Source organism: Ictidomys tridecemlineatus, chromosome 11 (genome assembly GCF_052094955.1).
Source record: "Ictidomys tridecemlineatus isolate mIctTri1 chromosome 11, mIctTri1.hap1, whole genome shotgun sequence".
Taxonomy (NCBI): Eukaryota; Metazoa; Chordata; class Mammalia; order Rodentia; family Sciuridae; genus Ictidomys; species Ictidomys tridecemlineatus.
This window is the reverse complement of record NC_135487.1, coordinates 25947287-25965993: the sequence shown is the minus strand read 5'-3', so window position 1 is coordinate 25965993 and position 18707 is coordinate 25947287. Positions and strand designations below refer to the sequence as shown.

The following is an 18707-nucleotide window of genomic DNA, read 5'->3' as shown; positions in this document are numbered from 1 at the left end:
GCCTCATCCACGGCCTCCTCTGCACAGCTGGGAGGCACTTTAGGAGGCCCAGGATCCATCAAGGCCATGAGCCCTGATGGGACATGCAGAGGACCTTGTTAAACCCGATTCCCTGCAATTGATGAGCCTATTAATCCTAGCTTGGTGCCATTTTTAATAACATCATAACCATTTATTAGTGTCGTCAGATAATTAGTCTTCTCACTAGCTCCTAGCACGCATGGTAAAGACTTGGCAATACTATTACTTCATTATTAGGGATCTGAACGTAGGTGTAAAAATGATGAATGCCCACCTTTGCCTCCCGAGGCCCATTTGGAGGCCCTGGGTGGAGCCTCCGACCAGCGGGACTTAAAATGTCCTTCCCTGACACTCTGCTGGCCTCTGTCCCATGCCACACAGCCTTCCAAGGAGCCAGGGTTGTGGAGGAGGATGGGTACCTGGAGGATGCTCCCCTCACCTGCCAATGGACTTACCTTCCCTGGATCACCTTGAACTTGAACCACGGGAGCCACAAACCCAATTAGGGTGGCGGTTACTGCATCCATCGCCCGTCTGTCTCTGCGATGCTCATGCTTGCTTGCTCTGTTTACCACCTCAGAAGCCTTCTACCCACCCCTGTACAGCCTTAATGACCCCCCTGTGTTTTGATGACACTGGAATCCAATGGAAATGGATTCAAATTCTGGCCTGGTGTGTTTCCGCCAACCGTGGGAAAGTTATCTAACCTCTCTGGCCTTTATTTCCACATCTGTGGAATGGGGATAATAAAGAGGCCTTTTGCCCCTTGTTCATGGGAAGATTTCATGAGATCTTGCCTCCAAATGCTTAACAGAGCCTGGTGCTGAGTAAGCCCTCAGACCTGGGAACCATCCTGTTGGGCCCTATTCCATTCGGGGGCAGCCACCCATCTAACATGTGACCCTGCTTCAGTATGGTGGCCGTGGGAGAAATGATCCATCAGCCATGACCCTCCTGCGAGGCCAGATGTGGCTAGGACCTCAACCTTACCTCAGGGACCCCAAACAGGCAGCTCCGGGGAACTGACTCACGTTGACGGAAGTCACAGGGAGCTGAGCCACACTCCAAAGTACCACCCTGTACTGGCCTTTCCAACACGGGGAGTCCCAGCTTGCCATCCAGAGTTTCTGTGTCCTGGCGCCAGGTACCCAGGAGCTTCTTTGGGGCCTGGGGAGGCAGGGCCCCAAGAGTAGAGGTCCTGAGGCCAAGGGGAGAGCTGCTGGTAGAGAAGGGGCAAGAGACAGCTTTGAAGAGTCTCGTGCACTGAACCAGAACGTTTGATTGAATCTTGGAAGGTGCGGAGCTGGGTCGGGGGTACAGGGTGACGTCAACTTGGCGCTTGAATATAACTCTGCTACTGAGGCAAATGGAAGCCATTCCGGAGTAATGGCCGGGGCCTGGGTGGGGAGTGTGGTAGCCTAACTCAGAGCGTTAGGTTGGGGAAGTGAAGACACAGTGAGGGACACAGTGTTGACATTATTGAGATTGGTGATTGGTGGAGAGAGGGGGGAAGGGAGGAGTCAGGACGAGGTGTGGGATTCCAACAGGACAGATGGAAGGCGGGGTGTCATTGCCAGATAGCAAGTCCCCCAGAGAAGACGAGGACTCAGGAAAGGGCATGAGTTCAGCTGGGGACATGTTGGGACCTGGGACCCAGTTGGCAGCTGGCCATATGAGTGGACATCCAAGGAGACAGCAGGGCAGGAGGTCGGGATTTGGGGGAACAGGCAGCTCAGGCTGCAGGGGACCTGAGAGTCGGGGATGGGGACTCTGCTCAGAAAGAGAAGAGGTGAGACCTGGGGCAGGACCAGGAACAGCATGAAAGGGGAATTCTGGAGACACCTGGGCCGTGAAGGCCAAAGAGGAAACAGTGACCTAGGACAGCACGGAGCTGCGGGGAGGTCCCCTAACAGCCTGAGCCTGACCCCCCAGGGTGCAGGGTGAGCCCCAGATGGGTCATTGAGTGCCCCTGGCTGGCCCGTGGCAAACCTGGTCTCGGGGACACAAGAGCCCTGTCCATGCTGCTCTCCCAGGTACTTGGGCACTGGATTCAGAGGCGGAGGAAGAGGGAAGGAGCAGGAGAGGTCCTGGGCCTCTGGGGCACAGCAAGCCCTTGGCTCCTTTATCTCTATGCTCTTGCCCTCACTGTCATACGTACTGAATGACCAGTTTCCCCTGGCTGTGCGATGGCCCGGCCCAAGATGGAGACAAGGAATAGCCACACGTATAGCCTTGGCCTATGGTCCTCTCCCTGTGGAGAAGTAGCACTGCTGGAGTGCTACTTAGTAACTGCTTCCCATAACGCTGAATACAAGGAGGGCGGAGTGGGCAGTGCCCACGCCCTTTGCTTGGCTCTTCCTGGAGCACCTGGTGGGCTGAACTTGGCTCTTGCCCAACACCCAGAACGGGCCAGACCCATGCAGAGCAGGAGCCGGGGAGTGAGGGACAGGAGAACAAGCACGGGCTGGCCCACCTCACCCAGAGACGTGGCTGTGGGGTCAGGAGTGACTCACTACTGTGACACCCTCCAGGGTGTGCAGAGGGAGGGTCTGGTATCAAGGCCATGGCCCCATAACCCACCAGATCCCCTACCTTCCAGGCAGGAGCCAGCTCTTAGTTCTGGCTGTGAGCACTGGTGTTAGGAGAGGCTCCCAACCCCTGTTTGTGTGGCCGGGGAAAGCTCTGCCCACGCCACCACCCTCAGCATGGACCAGGGTACTTGGAAGCAAGGCAAGCTAGAGGTGACCTGAGCAGGTCGGAAGTGCGTGGACAGCACAGGGGAAGGCAGAGGAAACAGGTGCGCTACCAAGATGCACTCTTGTCGAGGCAGCGGGCTGCCCAGAGCAAGGGCTGAGGAGCAGGTGTCACCAGGATCTTTCTGAGGACCTGGCCAGAGATGCAGGAAGGACTGGGAGATGCACCCCAGGAACGACAGCTCTAGAACTCAGCAGGCAGAAAGGCCTGCGAGGAGCTGCCAGGGATCTGGTTGGGACAAACAGGAGCAAGAGAGCTTCAGGGTGCAGCAGGTATCAAGGGAGACAAGCTGAAGGGATTGCTGGAACCGCGTGCGCCCCGGCTGGGACCATCTGTTGGTTCCTTTATCCAGCAGAACCGTATTGAGCGCCATCTCCGCCTGGGATCCTAGAGAGCAGAGCCCGGGCCAAGGCCAAGGCCTGTGCCATTACTTAGAGTGTGACGCCCAGGAGGGGACAGGGCAGAGGAAGTGCGGCAGGAAGGAGGGAAGCCCACACCAGGAGCATGGCTAACGGTGTTCATGACCCCCACCTAGGAGAGCCTTAGGAGGGTCACTCATGGAGGAAAAGAAGGCAGGGGTCAGGGCTACCAATGTCCCTGACTTCCACGCATCGTTGGTGGACATGGGAGCCAGTCAGGACCCTGTAGCAGTGTCCACTGGAAGCCTTAGGGCGGTGCAGGGGGCTGTCTCAGCTCCCAGGTGGGCAGGAGTGAGGTGTCAGGCTGAACCTGGGTGAGGCTGGCGGGAGCCAGGTCTTAACTAGTGCGTGAGATGAGTGTGACCCCAACACTGACCAACAGCAGGCCAGACCCAGGACAGTGACGAGGGATGTGAGGGTGACAGAGGCAGACAAGATTTGTGCCCTCCAGGAACAGACAAGCAAAATGTCATTAGGATTTCGGCTGCTGCTGCGAAAAGGGGCTTGGGGAGAGAACAGAGGACGGTGGCTAAGGCCTCCCTGAGGAAGTGGCTTTTAAGCTGCAGCTTGAAGAATGGTGCCAGACCATGATTAGGGAGCCTACCTGGTGGCTGCGGAGGTTGGAGAAGTCTGCCCTGGTCAGGGCCTAACCGAGGCTGCAACTGGGCATCCATAGGCCTGCAGCACGGTACCCAGGCCGGCCCTGGGCGGACGCTGCCCAGTGGATACGTGGGGAGTGGGGAAGGGGATTCTCCCAGGAATGGCAGCGGAGGGTGTGCTGTGTCCCTAGTGCACCATGAGGCAGGGAAACCTGCTGAGCCTTCCTGACCCAAACACAGCCCTGCCCCTGGGCGGCCCAGAAATCAGGGCACTTCCCTGTCTCCCTGCTGGGATCCCTCAGCTCAGGAGGGCTGTGTGCCCCGCAGGTGCATGACCCTTCCGTTGACACTTGGGGTTCTCTAGCACCTGTCCTGCATCTTTTCGGGTGAACGGGAACTGCTTGGAGCGCCGTGTTCTGAGGTAACGGACACATACAGTGCTAATCCGTCAGGATTACCTGCTGGCTGGCAGGTCACCAGCAGCCCCTTCCCTGACAGCGCACCCTGAATGCGGCCACACCTCATCCTGACGGAGGGCTTGCTGGGCGACCTCTGTGAATTCCCATGTTTACTGTGACCAGTTCAGTCCGTCTATGAAGTCAGGTCCCGCTGGGTGCTGCGGGTACAGTAGGAGCCCTTCCCCGAGCCCCGGGGTCTTACATTCCCATGGAGGAAACAGACGGGAATCTGTAACAGAAGGATGGGCTCAGCACACAGCCAGAGCAGTGTCAAAAAGGGACGCAGCTGGTACTAGAGCCCGCTGGCTCCCAGCAGGTCCTGTGGACCAGAGAGCAGCAGGGAGTCCCCATGACCCGTCCCAAGAAACCCTGGAGGAAGGTCCTGAAGACTTGTGAGTGGCAGCAGGTAGCCATTTCCCGTCCCCTAAGCCAGCAGCAGTCAGAGAAATCCAGGGAAGGCATCTGTCCTTTCCGGCTCCCTCTCGAGCAGCAGAAGATGGTGGTGGCGTTGGGTGAAGGAGGACATGGGCTTGGGAAGCCGTCACTCCACACCAGTTACGGCCGGGGAGCTCTGAACTCTGGCCACTCCAGACTCCAGGTCTGGCAGGAAGAGCTGGTGTCAAAGACACACCACCATTGCCACACTGTGTCCCCTCTTCCTCACAGCCAGGGACCAGACCTGGCCTGCATGCATCCGTCCCAAGCCATGTGTGCAGTCAGAGGAGCCCTACCTAGCTGGCCCCCTAGCCCAGGGCCGGAGTGCTGTGATGCTGGAGCTCACCCGAGATGAAACAGTCCTGGAGGCAGGGGGGACAGAGAGACTACAAAGGTGGACAGCCAGTTGCCCGGGGCAGTGATTAGGGTGCCCTATGGAGCTGAGGATGTCACCAGGTCCTTGAGGGCGAGTGAGGGCAGTCTGCCCTGGGCATCCACTGGCACGTCAGAGGGAAAAGGGTAACAAAGTTCAGATTGGTCCATCAGGTGCCAGGGCACAAGCAGCAGGGTCCAAACAGAGAGAGAGAGCATGGGGTCAACTGTCAGGGTCCATGTGGCTTCAGAGAATGGTGCTGAGCAGGGAGACAGACCAGAGCTCCGCCCACTAGGCTGGGGGGAGGGGAGAGCAGCAGCCTTGGGGGCATCCTCAGGCTCATTTTCCCAACAAAACACTATTGAACCTCCACTTTATTTCAGGCTTTGTGCTAATCCCAAGAGGCCCATCAGGAGGAAAACAAACTGACTCCTGCTCTCCTGGAGTCAGACGGCAGAGGGGCCGGAGACTTAGCAACAACTTGTACATACAAATTCCGTTGTGCTCAGGCCACCAAAGAGTAGTGCGGGGGTGGTGGGAACACGTAATTGGGAGAAAATCTGCGTTAATGGGAGATGGAGCCTGTTACATGCATGCTCGACTCTGTCCTTCCTGAGAGACGGAGGCACAGAGTGGAGGCTTCTGGGAATCAGGAACAGGACCCTTCTCCAGTTACTACAGCTGGCATAAAAAAATACCCGGGTGGGGTGGTGGCTCAGTGGTAGAGCACTTGCCTAGCATGTGTGAGGCACTGGGTTCGATCCTCAGCACCACATATAAATAAATAAAATAAAGGTCCATCAACAACTTAAAAAATTTTTTTTTTTTTTAGTCTGCAAACCTCCTAGCTTAGAATGGGAGAATTATTTTTTTTCTCTCATGGTTCCGGAGGCCAGACATCAGGAATCAAGGTGACAACAGATTCTGTTCCCTTCAGAGGCTTTGGGGGAGAGGCCACCATTCTCCCATCTTTTGGTGGTTCCCACAGCCCTTGGGGTTCTTGGCTGTGTCTGCATTATCGCAGCCTCTGCCTCGTTGTCATTTCTCTGTGTGTATCCATGTGTTCTCTCTTCTTAGAAGGACCCCAGTCATTGAGTTGGGGACCCACCCTACTTCAGGTGGGTAATTAATTTCATTAGAATTAAGTAATTGATACGGTTACAGTCATCGGCACAGACCTTATTCCACATAAGGGCAACTTCTTAGGGACTGGCAGTTAGGATTTGGACGTGACCGGGATCAGGCACAAATTCAACTCACTGCACATGGCTTGTATGTTAGAGTTGGGCTTTGAGGTCACCGTGAATGGAGTCCAGGTACTGGCTTTGCCACTCATTCACTTTGAACCTGATTGAGTGTGATCGAGCCACCTTATCCTCATTTGGAATGCAGTAATGACGCCTCCTGCCTCTCGGGGCTACTAGAGGCTGCAGGAGGCAATGTCCACAGCATACTTAGCAATCATCAGCAGGTAAGAAGCACCCATCGCGATAGCGGTTCTTACCATTTTAACTGTAAGAGGGCAGCCAGATGCCCTGGGGAAACCCAACCAAGAGGCACAGCATAGAGATAAGTGGACAGATGCCAATGGGACACTAGACACAGAGAGCAAGCTGGTGTTCAGGCTTTAGACCCCGGGAAGGACCCCGGTCCCAAAAGAAGGCCCATCAGTGACAAGTTGCCAGAACTGAGACCACAGTCCCAACCCCATTCTTAGAATCTGATAGGAGGTGGCCCAGGTTCCATCCTGGAGTGCAAGCCTAGGGTCCAGCCAGCAGCCAGGATGGTTGAATACTAAGGACCAGAATGTGGAGCCCGAGGGGGCTGGGGTCGTGGCTCAGTGGTAGAGCGCTTGCCTAGCGCATGTGAGGCCCTGGGTTCGATCCTTGGCACCACATAAAATAAGTAAATAAAGGCATTGTGTCCATCTACAGCTGGTTAGCTAAGTCCTGCCTCCAGCTTTGGAAGCTGGGGCTGTGGCAGAGTGCATGAGGCCAGGGGCTCCGTGGGAAGCTGGAGGAACACAAAAGGGGCCTGAGCCAGGTGCAGCCCAAGCAGATTCTAGATAAGTGGAAAGCTGTTTGCAAGGACGAAAGAATGTCCCGGGAAGGCCACCCTTCCTGCTCCAGAGGGTTAGGAACTGTATAGAAGGGTCCTTGACGAGGCAGGCGGCACCAACCCTGGTCTAAGATCAGTGAAGATGTGCACAAAAAGGTCCGAGGTTTGGCTCTGTAAATAGGAGAGTGAAGACCAAGGAGCTTTTCCAAGTCTCAGTTTCCCTCTACAAAAAAAAAAAAAAGTTGGGGGTTGGAGCGGATGTTCTAGAAGGTCCTCGTCCAGCTCTGACAGCCTATGATTTTATGAATCATCCTCGAAGAGAACTCGCACAAGTGGGAAGAGTCTGCCAAGACTGGGCCTTTCATTCTGAGTAATGAACTGAAACAGCAAAGGGTTGACATCTGTTCCCATCTTTCAAGGGAAGTTGGACAAAATAATGCCTTTTTCAGGGAAATCGTTACCAACAGTGAAACAGAGTATTTCCTGCCTAACCCAAAAATGAAGTGGAGAAGCCAGCCTTCCTGAAGCCCAGGGGAGAACACATCTAATCTCCCAGTGAAGGTCATGCCGGCCAATTATCTTGGTAGGTAGGCACCGAATGCCACGCACGCTCCTGCCTCCCAGCCTGTTAGAGCGAGACAGCAGGAAAATAAGGGCAGGAAGATTCCAAAGGCCCTGAGAGAGGCTGAGGAAAGGAAGAGGGCCCTGTCACCAGCCTCTGGAACATTCTGGTGGGATAAGCATTGGCTGCAAACACCTTGATCTCATGCAACTTGCTTTCAAGCCCAGGGAAGATGCTCCACCTCGGACTTCCCCGAGAAACCACTCCAAGCCGCGCAGGCCGCTCCTGAACCCGTTCACCATGCACAGAGGGATGACAGGGACTCTGGAGTCTCCCCACAGGGTGTGCTTTGAAGGGACCCGCCTGGGGGAGGCTGGGTTTTAGAATAAAAGGCCCTCCACATCCCTGTCACATCAACATTATAGAAAATTCTAGAATTCAGGACTGAAGGGGATGTTTCAGGGTGCCTTGACTCCTCCATGACCCAGGAGTCCTGTCATCACCCTCAACAGGGGCTCCCTCCACCTGAAGCTCCGTGAGGGCAGGGACTTGCTTGCCACTGTATCCCAGCCTGGGCCGGGGCCTGTGCCCTCTAGGTTTTGAGCAAATGCACGTTGGTCACTCTGCACATTCCCTGAGAGCTCTCTCGTGTTCCATGGCTTTCCTTTGTCCACAACCTGAGTTGAGAGGGCCCTAGGAGCTGGGGAGGCAGCAGCTGCCCCCTTCCTCCTTCTCTTGCCTTCAAAGCCAGGCAAGTTCCAACCCACACATTCAGAAATTTGCAGAAGGAAGGATATTCGTCCTTTGTGGTACTCTTCTCTTCCCTGCCTTTCTCAGGCTCTGAAGTTTGCTGAACCCTTAGGCTCCAAGTGTCCCTGGTGGGGTACAGGGCTAAGTCAGGAGGAGCACTGGGATGTGAAACACCAGAGTTGTGTGTTTCCCAGCTGCCCTCGCGGCCTGGACTACACGCAGATCTGTCTAGAAGTTGGGGTTCCACCATCCCAGCCCACCCCTCCTTGAAGTCTAATCTCTACTGGATTTCTAGCTCCAATTCTAAGTGGAGTCAGAGCTCATGTTAACAGCTACCCCTTTACTAAATATTGATTGATGTCCATCTTCCCTACTAGACTGTAAGCTCCATGAGGGCAGAAACCATGTTGGCTTAGGTCTTCTCTGTATCCTTAGTACCTGGTAGATTACATAGAACAATGAATGGATGGATGGATGGATGGATGGATGGATGGATGGACGGACAGATGACAGACTAGTGGGTAGATGGAAGGATGTGGGTGGGTGGATGGATGGATTAATGGATAGTAATGGGCCAGGCCAGCAGAGGACTGCCTAGAGACATTACCTTAGAAGAGGGTTTCAAAGACTGGTCCCCTTTGGCAATGGGTCTTTAGATCAGGCCTTTAGGACCCCTCCTTTCTTCAGCCCTGTCCCATCAGATAACTTTGTTCCCACTCTGATCCCAAGACTGAGGGGGGGTTGGGGAATGGAGAAAGAAAGCGCTGGATCAGCCATAGCCTCTGCTGCCCGTGTCTCAGCAGGTGAGACACAGGGCCCCTGGCTGCACACACTGCCCTGCGTGCCGAGTGGCTTCGGGTCTCACCATGGTACTTCACGGGAGTTTAGAATTGGAGGCTGCCAGGAAGGGTTTCTGGAAGAGGCACCATGCACCAGGGAAAAGAGGAGAGGGTGAGACTTAGAGGCAGAGAGGGGCATCCTCAACAGGGCAGCAAGGTGGGCCAAGCCCCGAGGAGTACAGGAAACAGAAGGTGGCTTAATGGGGCCTGGCTTACGAGGCCACAGTGGAGTGAGGCTGGAATATGGCTTGGGGAGGAGGGAGTTCAGATTTGTAATCAGGAAAAGCTCAAAGAAATAGAACTTTATTTTTTCCTCCCTCTAAAATTTTGGGATAAAAACTTATTAACATGTGAGCATCCCTAGACCTCCCCATTCCTGCCGTCTCCCTCCACACCACCTATTGGGAACCAGGCCCTGACTTGCCTCTTCAGTTTCTTGCTCACTTTACCCTCCAAGAAGGGTATTGTCTTTGCCCAACTGGCTTTGGGGAGGGTTTTAGGATCTCTAGACCACCCAGCATGGGGCAAAGCAGCCCCGAGGTGGGTGGGAAGGGAAAGCAGATTTAAATAAGAGTCGTTGTGTCCTCTTTGAGATATTTGAAAGACGTGGATAGAACATGAGCTATTTTTAAATATTTGTAGGTTGCTGAACTGTATTTGTTTGACAAAGCTTCTTGAGAAGGCGCCACACGGTCACACTTTAACAGGATTCCATTCTCTGCATCTTTACGCCACTTTCCTCTTCTCAAGGCCATGAACTCTTGAAGGACAAAGGTTAAGTTGAACTCATCCTTGTCCCTTTGCCCAGCCTGGGCCCAGCCCAGGTCAGAAGGAAGGCTAGTAGATGCTGAACCCAGAGAGTGGAGAAGTGACCTTGGGCTCCGACAACCTCACTCCCTCCTCGGTCCTCCTCAAGAAGGGGGGCTCTGTCACCTGCTAATCTGAGACTTTGCTCCTTGTCTGCCTGTCATTGCAGAAGGCGGACCTGGCCGTGGCTCCCCTGACCATCACGCATGTCCGTGAGAAGGCCATCGACTTCTCCAAGCCCTTCATGACGCTCGGAGTGAGCATCCTGTATCGCAAGCCCAACGGCACCAACCCCAGCGTGTTCTCCTTCCTCAACCCCCTGTCCCCGGACATCTGGATGTATGTGCTCCTCGCCTACCTGGGTGTCAGCTGCGTCCTCTTCGTCATTGCCAGGTAAGGTCATGCCTGGGCCAGAACTCAGGCCCAAGCTTGAAGGCTTGGGAGCCAGGAGTGGCCCCATATCCTCAGCCCCTGGCACAGGAAGCCAAGGCTCAGGCCACTACCGTTGCTGCTGGATCTCTCCCAACATGTGGCCCAGATCCTCCTGAGCCTTCTTTGAAAGCCATCCCCCGCTTAGGGAACATTCTATCCCCTTCTCCAAGCTTGAATCACCTGATCCTTCCCTGGTTTGTTTTGGGGACTCTGAGATGCAGCCTTTGCACCCCCAGGTCCCAGAACCAGACTTGGAGAGGTTAAATCATTTTGCCCAAAGCTGAAACCCCTGGGCCAGGCACCTGGTACAGCACACGCAGTGGGTGGCTTAAACATGGCGCACACACCCCTGCCTGGCTGGGATACGTGCTGGAAGCATGCCTGCACATTCGGTCAATCACGTGAAACAGACACAGCGCTCTTGACTGGTGGATGGTAGAAGGCTGCTAGGGAACAGGGTTAGCCCAGCCCTTTGGGAGCTCCTGGTATCTGCTGACCACGGTGCTGTGCACCCTGTTGCCATCACCATATTTAACTCTCAAAGCCTCCCTCGGAGAGGAGACCACTAAAGCCCAGAAAGATCATACAAGCAACAAGTGGCACATCTGGCCCTTGAACCTGAGTCACCAAGGGTTTAATCTGCTATGCACACCCCTGGCCACTGCTCTGACCCTACCCCAAGCCGGTGGCTGTGTGACCCAGCCCTTCCACTCCCTCCCAAATGGGCCCTCTGCCTCCTCCCTCCAGGGCCCAGCTCTGGCCCCTGCCCTGGTTCTTTTTCTCTCTCAATCCTAACAAGGGGTGAAGAGAGACTTCTCTGGAAAGGCAATGGGAGATCCAGGGCCTGGGTGTTTCAGCCTTTTCCCCTCCGGAGCCTTCTTTGAAAGCCATCCCCCCACTCGGCTCCGTGCGCTCCCTCCTCCCGCACAGGGAGAGACCAAAGAGAAGGATGTGAGAGATGAAACCGTCCTGCCGCCCAAGCTTTGCTGCCAGCCGGCCTGGTGCTGCCCTGCCCGGTCACCCAGCCAGCAGCCACCAGAGGCCTTCATTACACCTCTTGTCTCTCATGCTCCAACGGGCCTTTGAGGGCTAGGAGCCGCTCACGACGCACTCGCCATAATTTTAGCAGCTCCAGCGGCCTCTCCACGGCCCACCACGCTTTTTTCCAGCTTCAGTTCTGCCCATTTGGTGCATCTCCCCTCTCCCTCCAGTCCCTGGCCTCCCACCAGCTGCACTGGCCTCTTCCCAGGCTCTCCCTCCTGGCCGGAAGGCAGAGGCCCCTTCCCAAGGCTGGTCTGGGAGACTTTTGGGAAGAGACAGGACTTCTAGAGCCACTGGAATAATAGGGGTCCTCTCCAGATAGAGGAGAGGGATGAACATCTTGGCCCAAAGGAGCCCCACAGGGCAATTGTCACCGTAGGACCTCCCCATCTGGTCAAATCCTGACAACAGCCCTTGAGGTGGGTGTGATTATTCCCACTTTACAGAAGCAGAAACTGGCCCAGAGAGGTCAGGTCATTGCCTGGAGTCTCGAAGCTTTTCCTTGGCAGAGTTGGGCCAGACCTGTCCAACATTAAATCCAACACAGGAGCTAGACGGGGACAGACAGGTGACATAAGGAAGAGAAGCAAGCCAACTGGCCGGCAGCAGGAGTGATCGGGATGGAAGCAACTGAGCATGCCCAGCTGGCTAAGGGGGCGGCCGCCACCCTGTACCAACAGACCTGTCTCTCTGCTAGACAGAGACCTAGGGCTCGTGTCACAGCACTTATGATTTGCACAGCAAGAGTCAGATTTTTACGTGACCTCTCCTGATTTCTCTGTGTGGCCATTAATTTGGTTTTTATAACACTGTTGGGGTCCAGCACAAAGACATCTGCACTGTGGATGGAGCTGTCTCTCCCCACAACTTGCGTGACTCCATGCTGCTGCCACAAGTCTGGACACAGCCCGTGTCCCCAAAAGATGGAGTCTGCTGTGAGTGGGCAGGTCCTAGGCCCACTCGGAGGCAGCTTGGGCATGGCACTGGGCTGTCCGTGTTGCAGACTGGCCTGACCCAGCCTGACCTAAGCCTGTCTAGCACCAGGGGTCCAGGCATTGAGGGGTCAAGGCTTTTTCTTATAGTCTGCTTCGTGCCTGATGAGGTAGGAGGACACAGGAGAAGAGTGGAGGCCACTTTCTCACCACTGAGAGAACAGTGGGCACTTGTGGCAGGGAGTTAATCCTTGGTGTCTGGCCCAGGAGGCGGGCCCCAGGCTGAACTGCCAGTCCAGCCCTGGGAGCCACTTTCTGGCCAAATCCTGCACAGATGAGCATCCCAGGGAAAAGGGGGTTGTGGCCACAGTTGGTGTCCTATCTACACCTCTGCAGCTGGAGTGTGGCTTCCTCCCTGAGTGGAATCAGTGTCTCCAGGTCCCTGCTTCTGATTCCCATTTGCTCCCAAGATTGCAGAGCCCCCCCCCCAGCCACCAGCCCTAAATCCAAGGTCCACCCTTAACTTGGCGTGGTACCTCCCAGCCTTGTTCAGAGGCCATCATACCCTCCTCATCTCTCCTGAAGAATCTGGATCCTCCCACCCACCGCCTGCAGGATGGCACCCACCTCCCCTGCTGTAGGATGGCACCTGGGCGGGGAACCTTCCCGCGGTGGTGGGGACCCAGCCTGTGACGACACTTGATAACTGAGGGTCCCTTTGCCAGGGCCAGTTCCTTGCATCGTGATAAGCAGTTCCACCTCGGGAATCTGAAACCACACTTCAGAATCTAGGAAGCCTTTCACAGCCACGTCCCAGGGGACCAGGCCACCCTTTAGCCTTGGTGTCCATGGTGGTGGGCCCGAGGATGTTGCTTTCAGCAGAGTCTACAAGAGTGGGAAACAGGGACTCAAGTGCCCGTCACAGAGGCAGGGCGGAAACACCCAGGAAGTGGTCACCGAGCATGAGGTAGATCCAGAGGAACTGGCCTGAGAGAGGTTGGTGACTCTCAGATTTAAAAACAAAGAAAAGAAAAAGGAAAACCAAGTTCTAGGACAGGATACTGGTATGACAGTCTTTTTTGTTGTTAAAAATTATGTGTGTGTGTGTGTGTGTGTGTGTGTGTGTGTGTGTGTGTGTGTAACTGGAGCATGGGAACACTAGGACCCATGAGCTTCTCCCAGAAGTCCCCTTCTTTGCCCCCAGCCCTCCTTCCACTGGGTTCAGAGGCTCAGGTTTTCTCCATCCCGTGAAAACTGCCAGGACTGTGGCTTTTTGGCTCACCGCCAGATCACAGAAAGTCTAGGTGCCACTCTAGACCGTGAATTCACTGTTTCAATCCAGAAATGAAAAGCTCGTCCAGCGTCCCCCCACCCAGGATCTCTGTCTTCACTCACTCACGGGAGCCTCCTCCAGCCCCAGTGACCCCCTTGGCAGTGCCTCCTCCAGCAGCCCGTCCCACACCCAGCCCCTGGCCCTCGAGCAGCCCCTGTCCTGGGTCCTCCACTTGTTGACGTCTGCTGGCTTTCTGGGAGGCAGCCATGGTGGGCCTGGCCAGGTCTCTCTTCTGCGTGGACTCAGTGGTGAAGCTCTGTGCACCCATGGTCCTTGGGCTTGGTGGACTCTGGGCTCACAGCAGGGACCCTCCTGCTTCCACCTACCAAGAGGTCATACTCCTGAGCCCTGCCCTCCAGCATCCTAGGAAAGCCCTCTCCCGAGACTCTGGACACCCCGCTCTCGGGGGCTGGCTGTCTCCAAGGTGCTCCTCACACGGCCCCTCACCCCTGCTCTCCTGATCCCCCATCTCTGCCCTGTGATTTTAGATCCTTTCACCAGTTCTTGGTCAGTTCCTTTGAAAATTCTCAACTTGGCATGAAGCCTTCCTGGGGAATTTCCTGTCCGAGGGCCCTTCTGCTTCATGAGAACGTAATTCACTTCACACGAGCATTCATGATGTCCGGACTCTTGGAAAAGGGACGTGGAAAAGGGACCCCACCACATCACATTTAAGGGCCATCACACTATAAAACATAACAAAATTGATGGGACCCCGTCTCTCCTTCCACACCCCTCGTCCTAGCCAGGGACCCCTCCGTGGTCTCAGTCATTCGGCATCTTTGAACTTACGTATTGCCACCTGGAATTCACGTAGTCAGCCAGGATTCCCTCCAGGGATCCGGGGCCCTGCCCCTTGGAAGGCAGCGGGCAGCTTCTCACAACAATTCTTTTCCTGTCGTTTATATATTTGTATATTCAAAGAGAAAAATATGAAAAATTATAGACCCCATTCTTCTCTCCAGGGGGCAGGCTGCCGGGAACTTTTGCTTTCTCATTGTGTTCTTCTATACCATTTGAATATTTCATACAGTGTCTTTTACTTTCTCTCCATTTTTTAATTATATACGAAATTCAAAAGCATCCTCTCGTTTTAAAAAATTCATGTGATACATGTAAAGCAACAGGCCTCCTCAAGTGCGTTCTGCCATTCTGACTCCCCTCCCCAGAGAGGCGCACCGACATTTCTTTACATATGGAACCTTCTAGACCCTTTTATATGCATTTCACATACAAAATATACATAAAAGAGCCGTAGAGTCATGAATTCGGGGATCTATATAATGAGATCGCACTGTTCTTATTTTCATCACTTTCTCTCAGCCAAATGTGTGTTGCCGATCTCTCCCTGTTGGCTTACCTAGGAGTCTCTGGTTCTCTCTAACAGCTGCATGCTATGTCACAGCGTGGCTCTGGCGGGGTTTATCAGTCGCTCCTCTGGTGAAGGACATTGAGTTGGTTTGCAGTTGTTCACTGTTACAAACTCCGCTTTGATAAACACCCTCCCGTGTTTTGCTTTATGTTCGTGTGTGTTTCTTTCTAGGGTGGATAATGAGTTGCAGAATTGCCAGGTTGAAGGGCACATGCATTTTAATTTTAAGAAGTGCTGCTGAATTACTTTTATAACCAGAAAAGGGCGCCCGCGGTAAAGGACAAGGGGGACGGTGGTGCCAGCTGCCCCTTGCCTGCCTCCGGGGTGGAACCATAAGCCACCCACTTCCACATTGGGGACGCTGCCATCTTGGTAGCGTGGGTGCACTTCCCTCTGTCACTCCGCAGCCCAGCCTCACTGCCACTCTCTCCCCTGGTAGGTTTAGCCCCTATGAGTGGTACGATGCCCACCCCTGCAACCCGGGCTCCGAGGTGGTGGAGAACAACTTCACTCTGCTCAACAGCTTCTGGTTTGGAATGGGCTCCCTCATGCAGCAAGGTGAGTGCCGTCTTCTCTCCCAGGGGGTCCCATGGCCTCTGTGGAGTCAGCAGAGCCAGCCCACCCTCAAGGGCAGCCTCAGTCCCTGCTGAGCCATCAGAAGGTTGGAGACCCCTGTGGATACTTTGAGGTGTGCCCCTCTCCTTCACCCACTCCTCAGAGTGCTCTGGCTGGAGGATCTGAGCAGATAAACCATGCCAACCATTGGCATGCGGGACTCAGCCCCAGCACTTTTAGCGGCATGAGTTGGACATTAGCACCCTGCTTGCTGGGATGGCCCCCAGTGACCTCCCCACCACAGAATCCAGCTAAGCAAAACGGAGCTGTGGATGGGGGCGGGGGCACTAGAGGCAGGGAGGCTGGGTGGAGGCCCTTGCAGGAATGAGATGAGACCTGAACTGGGGTCAAGGCCAGGAGGGTGGAAGGTAGAGGTGGACTGAGAAGACTTTAGGGGGCAGATGGTCAGGACTCTGGGGTCATTTGGCTCTGGGACACCTGGGAGCAGGAGGGATCAGCTGAGGAGGGACTTAAAACCCAGATACACCAGAGGTGGGATCCACAGGATGATGGGATTCTCTTATGTCCTCCAAAGGGAGGGCCAATGTGCTGCTCCTGACCTGTGCGGGGGGCCCTTTGGGAGTATCCGCAGCAGTTTAAATGGCTAGGAAGCACAGAACCTGCTCTCGATGCAAGGAGTGAGATGCAGAGACATCACGGGGCTTGAAGACAGGCACAGAGGGAGGCCAGCCAGGAAAGAGCCCAGGGGAACTGCCCGGGCCAGCCCGCTGGCCAGGAGCCCTGAGCCTCTGCCTGTGACTGTGGAGTTGCCTGCTCGGGCCGAGGGTAGGGAGCAGCCCAGTCTCTGCTGTGTTAAGTCCCCCTGGGGGACCTAACTAGGGCCGGGAATGAGGGGGCTTCAAAGAACAAAGAAAATTTCCTTGTCCTTTACTCTTCTGGGTGTGACCTCAAAGTCCAGCACAAACTCCCCTACTCAGGAGACAGCTATCAGCAAATGCTAAATGAACAAATGAATCAAAGGTCCTCTCCCCCCTATGCTGGGTAGTTGCATGAAAGAAAAGAGAGAAAAATACATCAGTCCCAGGGAGACCTTTCAGCCCTGCAGGGGCCAGGGCAGGGGTCCAAGCTGCCTGCAGGAGCTCCCCAAGCAAACAACCAAAAGAAGCCATTCTCCCTTTGGGGGCACAGCCGAAGCCCCAGCATGGAGCAACCTGGGGGAGGCTGGGAGTATCTGGCTGGGGAGGGGAGGCTCCAGTAGCTGAGAAGTGACAGCTTTCAAGGGAAGTGCTTCAATTTGTCCCCACCATTAACAAGTGTCCCCGAAGCCTCACCTTGCTTCTTTGCCATCATCTTTGTTCGGTGACAGCTGGGAAAGACCTGGAAGCTCCTCATTGCAGTAATAACTTCTCCTCTTCTGCCTCCTGCTGCTATTCAAAGCTCTGGCCCCCGATGCATTCCCTGCATGGTTTTGATTAGAAGGGAGAAAAATAGTTATGTATTTGAAAAACTCTCCCTTGAGTGATTTCTTTGAGAAAAAAAAATCATCCATATCAAAGCAGACGCTTTTTAGATTGCAGGTCCAAATATTCTGGAAAGTTCAGGAGTCACTTGCTATTTAAATCTCTTGAAAGCCGCCTAGTTAATTACTTCAGTTAGAAGGTTTCATCTGAATTGTGCTCCACACCCAAGGTCGGGGAGGAAGAGTGATATATTTCACCAAAGAGCTTCCAAAAATGTTGATTTTTCTCCTCCTGCCAAGCGCCGCCGAGCAATCTTATATTTGTATACCACTTGTATTTGCGATGCAATTTCTCCTCAAATTGTATCGTTGCAGATCGCAGTATTTCTGCAAGGCTGGGACAGAGGAAGGACATTGCAGGGTCCCCGAGAGGGGGAAGTGTCTGGCATAAGATCACACGGAGAGTTGGGAACAGGATCCACTCAGGACCCCAGGGGTTCTGACCTCCAGGTGTTCTTAACCTGGGACCCAGGAGCAGTTCGTGGATAGGCATCTGAGGGGCTGAGGAGCCTGTGAACTGTTGGGCATGTGTGTTGTGTGATTTGAGAGCAGTAGCTCTTAAAATGTGAGCCTGGATCAGAACCTTCTGGGAAGCTGATCAAACAGATTGCTCATCCCACGCTGCCCCCCAGGTGCTGGTTCAGTAGGTCCTGGGGTAGAGCCTGGGAATTCACATTTCTAGCAAGTTCTCAGGCAATACTGATGACCACACTTCTGAGAACCTCAAGGATCCGAGCTTTGACGAGCATGTCGGGGTCGCCCATGACCCCAGGGCTCAAGCAAATCCTTGACTCTCTCAAGTCTCCACCTTGTAAGGCGCCGTCTGCCTCCTGCCTCCTCCCAGGGTCTGAACTGATGCCCAAAGCTCTGTCCACGCGCATCATCGGTGGCATCTGGTGGTTCTTCACGCTCATCATCATCTCCTCCTACACGGCCAACCTGGCTGCCTTTCTGACCGTGGAGCGCATGGAATCGCCTATCGACTCCGCCGATGACCTGGCCAAGCAAACCAAGATCGAGTACGGGGCTGTCAAGGACGGGGCCACCATGACCTTCTTCAAGGTGAGGGGCTCCCCTTCCCTCTGCAGCACAACGAGCGGGCCCCTGCCCTGGCCCTATGCTGAGCCGAAGAGGAGTGGGAGGAAGGGGTCTCTGCCCTTCCCTCACTGCTGGAGCCGATGGGCTAGAGAAACCCAGGGCTCACACCCTCCCTGTTTAGGACAGCTGATCTGGGGGAGCTATGGCAATGTGAGCCATGTGGTTTGGTTACAGCACAAATTCTAGAAGTCTCTGTACCTGTGACAAAGACTGTGAGTCATCTGAAGAGGACAGGAGGGATGGGAGAAGGGGGAGGAGAGGAGTGGTCAGACACCCAGCCTCTGGGGCCAGTGGGCGCCCTGCACTTGGCTGAGGCCTTAGTGCCATCC

General features: G+C 54.7%; 1 protein-coding gene across 2 annotated transcripts in view; it reads left to right on the top strand.

Moving 5' to 3' along the window:
- Grik3 (glutamate ionotropic receptor kainate type subunit 3) overlaps positions 1-18707 on the top strand; it is a 211705-nt gene that overhangs the window by 175047 nt on the left and 17951 nt on the right. For both annotated transcript variants that reach the window (XM_005317826.5, XM_040288387.2), the window contains exons 11-13: positions 10245-10468; positions 15625-15743; positions 18125-18342. In XM_005317826.5, coding sequence (XP_005317883.1) covers positions 10245-10468; positions 15625-15743; positions 18125-18342 — 561 coding nt within the window. The remainder of the gene's footprint in view (positions 1-10244; positions 10469-15624; positions 15744-18124; positions 18343-18707) is intronic.